This window comes from Carlito syrichta, unplaced genomic scaffold (assembly GCF_000164805.1).
Source record: "Carlito syrichta isolate Samal-C Ts95f unplaced genomic scaffold, Tarsius_syrichta-2.0.1 Scaffold316209, whole genome shotgun sequence".
NCBI lineage: Eukaryota > Metazoa > Chordata > Mammalia > Primates > Tarsiidae > Carlito > Carlito syrichta.
In genome coordinates this window covers 150,601-156,639 of record NW_007260305.1, presented here as the reverse complement: position 1 = coordinate 156,639, position 6,039 = coordinate 150,601, and the positions used below count along the sequence as shown (strand labels likewise).

The following is a 6,039-nucleotide window of genomic DNA, read 5'->3' as shown; positions in this document are numbered from 1 at the left end:
CCACCGCTCATTACGACATCTTCCTCCCTGGCCTCCGCCGCCTCCGCCGCCACCGAGAGCCTGACACCGCCCGCCTAGCACCCGCCAATCCCGGAGCCCGCCACCGCCCGAGCGACGGCAGCGTCCGCCAATAAACATTCGTTACATTGGGGACCGACAGCACTCTCAACCAATCACTGAGGGGCATCTAGAGCGACGTTGGTTTGGCCAATAGGTCTGTGAAATGTCACTGATGGACGGTAAACGGCACCAACCAGAAACCTACTGAAGGATGAAAGACATGTTCCCCAGCCAACTGGCGGGAGGCAAAGTCCCGCCCACTAGGTGGTTGATGGACAGCAACAGGAAGCTGAGTGGGGAGGGGCTTAGCTGAGTAGTGTTTTTGTATTGGTCATGGTTGACCTTCCACCCACCTCTAACCCAGAGGATGCGTGATAGATCTGCTCTAAAGCCAATCAGAAGTCCTCAGGGTGAGGCCGCGAAATGCCCTATAAATAGCATATACATTGCGCCTGAAGTCCTGTCTAGCCCAGGTGTGGCACGGGCTCCTCCTGCTCTTCCGCGGCGGGCGGCTGCCACTCTACCCCGTGCGTGGTGAGTGGAGAGCCACTAACCTTTTATTTAGCCCCTCGCCGCCTTGCATAGTGAGGCACTGGGACCCGGCCCCACAGTGGGAGTCGGGCTTGTTGACGTGACACTCTTGCGAGGGGATTTTCGCAGTGTCGGTTAAGCCCCTGCTAATCCTCCCGTGGTTACTGCAGCGACCCCCCAGCCCACAGTCCCAAACGTGCGCATCTGAGTCATCTGAAGCTCTTTCTAAAGACCTTCCTGGGGCCGCCTCTCCTAATCCGATCTACTCCTCCCGGGGCGTGCCTAGAGATCTGCATTTTCGCAAGCGCCCCGCGTGGACAGAATTGCACGCCTGAGAGCCGCCGCCGGGCTCCTGCTCCGCTTTCATTCATGAAATGAGGGAAAGCACTTGGTAGGCGCCACCCGGGCCGGTTTCTTTCTCTCTCCAGTCTCTTCTGTGGTCACGTAACTTGGGGAGGCTACCTGGCGTTGGTGACAGTTCGAAACCTACACTTCCCACGAACTGAGACCTTAGGCAGGGTGCCGAAACTCCCTGAGCCCGTGTCCTTATCTGCAAAACGAGGCTAACCACACCTACACCTTAGAGCAATGGCTTGCTTTCTTGAACCAGAACCCACAATGAGAAATGTGTTTTGCATCCTGACCAGTACATTTAGACTGTGTAAGAGTGTATAATAAAGTTTCCCAACACAATACTTAATGCCTGTGATGCACTGATACTTTCTGTTCTGTCCTTTCCTATCTTACTCTTTCTTGTTGGTCATGATGGCAGACTGAAAACACGGCCAGAAAGTATTGGTGTGATAAAAATAACAAAATACAGAGCAGAATGCCTGGTACACAGTAATTACTAAATAACTCATTGCTCAGTTTCTTCCGGGCTACCCCTTTCAGTGTTTGCCTTTGAAAAACAAGAGTTTAAGCCAGGCATGGTGGCTCGTGCCTGTAATCCCAGCGCTTTGGGAGGCAGAGGCGAGAGGATTGCCTGAGCTCAGGGTTTGAGACCAGCCTGGGCAACTTGGCAAGACCTCGTCCCTACAATAAATCAAAAATTAGCCGGGAGTGGTGGTGCATGCCTGTGGTTCCAGCTACTTGGAAGGTTGAGGTGGAAGGATCGCCTGAGCCCATCAGGTGGAGGTGTGGTGGCCATGAGTGTGCCACTGCACTCCAGTCTGGGCGACAGAGTGAGACTCCAACTCAAAAAGAAAAAAAAAAAAAGACTTCAGACATTATCACTCCTCTAGTTAGACCTCTATGCCTTAGGGATGAAGCCCAAACTCCTTTTTAGGCCAACAGGGCCCCCCAAAGTCTTACATACCTTTCATGCTTTATCTCCCTTCCTCTACCCCATTCCCTTCCTAGGAATCCTACCCTTTTCCTTAGAGGAAAGATTCACAGTTCCCAAACACTTAGGCTTCTGTCTATTGCTTCCTCCCTTCCTGCCTTGTCCTCCTTTTCTGTTGGTAAACTCCTTATGCATCCTTCAAGACCATACGGAAAATCTGAATACTGCAGTCCCACCCGGACATAGCTTTTCCCTCCTCTGTGCTGCCCTGGACAGGACTGTTCTTGGCAAAGGGCCTCTTTCTCATTGTTATACACACTTTTTTTTGTTTTTTGAGTCAGAGTCTCACTCTGTCGCCCAGGCTGGAGTACAGTGGCAGATTTAGAGCTACCTTAGCCTCGACCTGATTGGCTCAGGTCATCCTTCTGCCTCAGCCTTCCAAGAGCTGGAACTACAGGTGTACGCCACCATGTTCAGCTAATTTTTTTATTTATTGTAGAAATGAGCTCTTGCCAAGTTGCCCAGGCTGGTCTCGAACCCCTGGACTCAGGCAATCCTCTCACTTCTGCTTCCCAAAGTACTGGGATTACAGGCACAAGCCACCACACCCGGTTGCTTTACACACTTTTATTCTTTTTTTTTTTTTTTTTGAGTTGGAGTCTCACTCTGTCACTCAGGCTGGGGTGCAGTGGCACACTCACAGCCACCCCAGGGTCAGCCTGCTGGGCTCCAGTGATCCTTCTGCCTCAGCCTTCCAAGAGCTGGAACTACAGGTGTGTGCTACCACACCCGGCTAATTTTTGATTTATTGTAGAGATGAGGTCTTGCCAAGTTGCCCAGGCTGGAATCGAACCCCTGGGCTCAGGCAATCCTCTCACTTCTGCTTCCCAAAGTACTGGGATTACAGGCACAAGCCACCACACCCGGTTGCTTTACACACTTTTATTCTTTTTTTTTTTTTTTTTGAGTTGGAGTCTCACTGTCACCCAGGCTTGAGTGCAGGGGCATGGTCCCGGCCACCGCAGCTTCAACCTGCTGGGCTCAGGCAATCCTTCCGCTTCAGCCTTCCAAGTAGCTGGAACTGTAGGCACGCACTACCATGCCCAGCTAATTTTTTGATCTATTGTAGAGATGAGGTCTCACCATGTTGCTCAGGCTGGTCTTGAACCCGCAGGCTCAGGCAATCCTCTCGCCTCAGCCTCCCAAAGTGCTGGGATTATAGACTTGAGTCACTGTGCCCAGCCCACACTTTTATTCTTGCTTTTGACTCTCCTGCTAGACTGGGAGCTGCAGTAGAGGGACTGAGGCCAAAACTCAGAAGAGGATGGTCAGAAAGTATAAGCTGAGTTAAAGAAGGAATATTTGCATACAATTACATCTGCATGCCTTGTTTGTATGGACCATACATTCTGTTCCCAAGCCATTTTTCAAGTTCAGATTGCTTCACTGCAAACCCAGGACTCCACCCGGGCTCAGTGACTCACCTACATTAGGGTGCAGGGGTTTAGGGGGCAGGTGGGGTTGAATATCCTGCTGGGCCACTGCCAAACCTCTTCTAGGACAAAAGTGGGGGGCAGCTGTGCTGCTCCTGCCCCAGAGGCCACATCAGGAAGACAGCAGACGTGAAAAAAAAAGAGCGTGCATGGATGTGGGTGTGAGAACATGGAGGAACTCAGTTGTCGTTTTTGAATGATTTGGTCAGCTGTCCTCTGAAAGGCTGTCATTTTCTTGGTTTTTTCATTTCTAGGCTGTCTTTCTCCTCTTCCTCTCTCTGTCTTTTCTCTCTCTCTCTCTCTGAGTTGGAGTCTCACTCTATTGACCAGGCTGGAGTGCAGTGGCACGCTCATGGCCCCACAGCCTCAACCTGGTGGGCTCAGGCGATCCTTCCGCCTCAGCCTTATAAGTAGCTGGAACCACAGGTGTGCGCCACCAAGGCCAGCTAATTTTTTTGATTTATTATAGAGACAAGGAAGGTCTCGCCATGTTGCCCAGGCTGGTCTCAAACCCGTGGGCTTGAGGCAATCCTCCTGCCCCCGCCTCCCAAAGTGCTGGGATTACAGGAGTGAGCCACTGCACCTGGCCCTTCCTCCTCTCTTATTAGAGACGCAGCCAAGGAAGGGGGCACTTTCTAAGGAGAGGATCCCCTTATATGTTTGTCAGGACCAGTGTCTTTGAGCTTCATTCACAACCCCCTTGACCACCAGGCAACTTCTCTTTGGACACATCTCTTCCTTCAAGATGGCCCCTGTCCTCAACAGAGAAGCAAGATTCCAGGCAATGGCTTCAATATGCCACCATCTCCCTAGCTATACTCTAGACTCAACTAAAGAACCTTTCATCCATTCAGAGTCTCTCGGGTGGGACCCAGGCACCTGTCTGAACAAGTGCCTTAGGAGATTCCAGGGGGCAGCCAGCTACTAAGAAGCACACCTCAACCCGGAGCTCTTCCCACTGGGGGTGCCTGAGTAGAAACCAGGGGCAAGTTCATACCCTCCACTCCCACCCACTCCTGTCCCTCCCCTTTCTAAATTTCTCCTCTTCCCACCCTACCTGCTGCAGTCTTCTCCGAATCAGGGCTGATGGCAGTTCTGGCTGCATCTCTCAAGGTTGACCAGGGGTGGCATCCCCCCTGTTGTGTCCAGAGGCAGGGAGGTTTCCCTCTTGCTCCAGCTGCTTTCAGCTTATTCTAAGTTGTCATTTTTCTCTCCATTTCTAATTTGCAAACTACATATTTGTCCATCGCTGCAACTTCCACTCCCAGCACATTGCTCAATTATAGTAGGTGTACAGTAAATGTTTGTTGACTGACTGACTGTATCCGTTTTCACTTCTCATGGACTTACCCCTTTCAGGCCCTTCTTTCCCACCTCAAGTTTCCTTCTCTTTTCCTCTCTACCTCTCAATCCTATTGTCTCTTCATTTTTCGGCTTCCTGACATCCCCCTTGTCATTCTCTTCTGCACATGGCTGCTGGCATCTAATCCATCAGTACCAGTGCGTGAGTGTCTCTCCCTTAGGAAGCTGAAGGTGCTGGAGGGCAGGATGTGGAACCATGGTCTCTGCCCTCAAGAAGCTCTGGTCCCTCCTGGAGCCTCCTATGAAAGGAACCACGTGGCGCAGTTGCTGCTGTTAGTACAGAACCTAGAAGAATATCAGGCCAGCCCTGGACTCCCTGTGGGGCCTCACTCACAGCCACAAGCCAAGCCCTGTTGGTGTTTATCACTGAAGAGTTGCAGCCGCTCAGCCTCCGGAGGGCTCATTTTGCCTTCGGGACTTCCTGGTAGCCTCTGTGTCTCCCTTTTGCCTTCTGGTTATCTGTTTTCTCATCTCTGCCTTTTCTACCCATGAAGAAACCAAAATTGTAGACTTTTCAAGCCATCCCTGGCTCTTTCATACGAAGATCGGAGAAAGATTTGATGGGACAAACCCCTAGGTTTGTTTGTTTGTTTGTTTGTTTTTGAGTCTGGGTCTCACTCTGTCATCCAGGTTGGAGTGCAGTGACAGGATCGTGGCTTAGCACAGCCTCAACCTCCCGGGCTCAGGTGATCCTCCCACCTCAGCCTCCCCAGTAGCTGGGACTACAGGCAAGCATTACCACGCTCAGCTAATGTTTTGATTTTTTGTAGAGATGAGATCTCACTATTTTGCCCAAGCTAGTCTTGAACTCCTGGGCTCAAGCAATCCTCTCATCTCAGCCTCTCAAAGAGCTGGGATTACAGGCATGAGCCACTGCGCCTTGCCACAAACATCTAATTTGAATGAATCATGGCTATTTTTTTTCTCCCAGCGCGCCCATCTGTGACTTCAGTGATCCGGGTATCCTCAGTCTCAAAGGCTGTGAAATGTATCTCCCTATTTCACTTTGGCAGTTACCCCCACACCACACCCCAGGTACACACACACACACACACACACACACACACACTTTTCTCTATGCAGGGATGTCACCACTGACCCACGCCCGGATGCATCAGCCCCCGGTGTCCCTGGTGCCTCTGCCTTGGCCGGTGGCTCCCCACCAACTGCCGTGGAATCTTCCAGCAAGGACATTCCATTCATCCTTCCCCACAGGGCTCTTTCTTCTTCCCTGGTTCTTCCTACCCAGTCCCCCCCAGGGTGAAGTCTGTGGAGTCTCAGGAAGAAAGAGCAGGGCGGCAGGGAGAA

The 6,039-nt window shown here is 51.6% G+C and overlaps 1 protein-coding gene across 1 annotated transcript in view; it reads right to left on the bottom strand.

Annotated features, from left to right (window-relative positions):
* SP2 (Sp2 transcription factor) overlaps nt 1-148 on the bottom strand; it is a 33,420-nt gene extending 33,272 nt beyond the window's left edge. Inside the window, exon 1 of the mRNA XM_008073901.1 lies at nt 5-148. Within this exon, the coding sequence (XP_008072092.1) occupies nt 5-11 (7 nt within the window). The 5' untranslated portion in view covers nt 12-148. The remainder of the gene's footprint in view (nt 1-4) is intronic.
* Between the last annotated feature and the right edge of the window lie 5,891 nt (nt 149-6,039).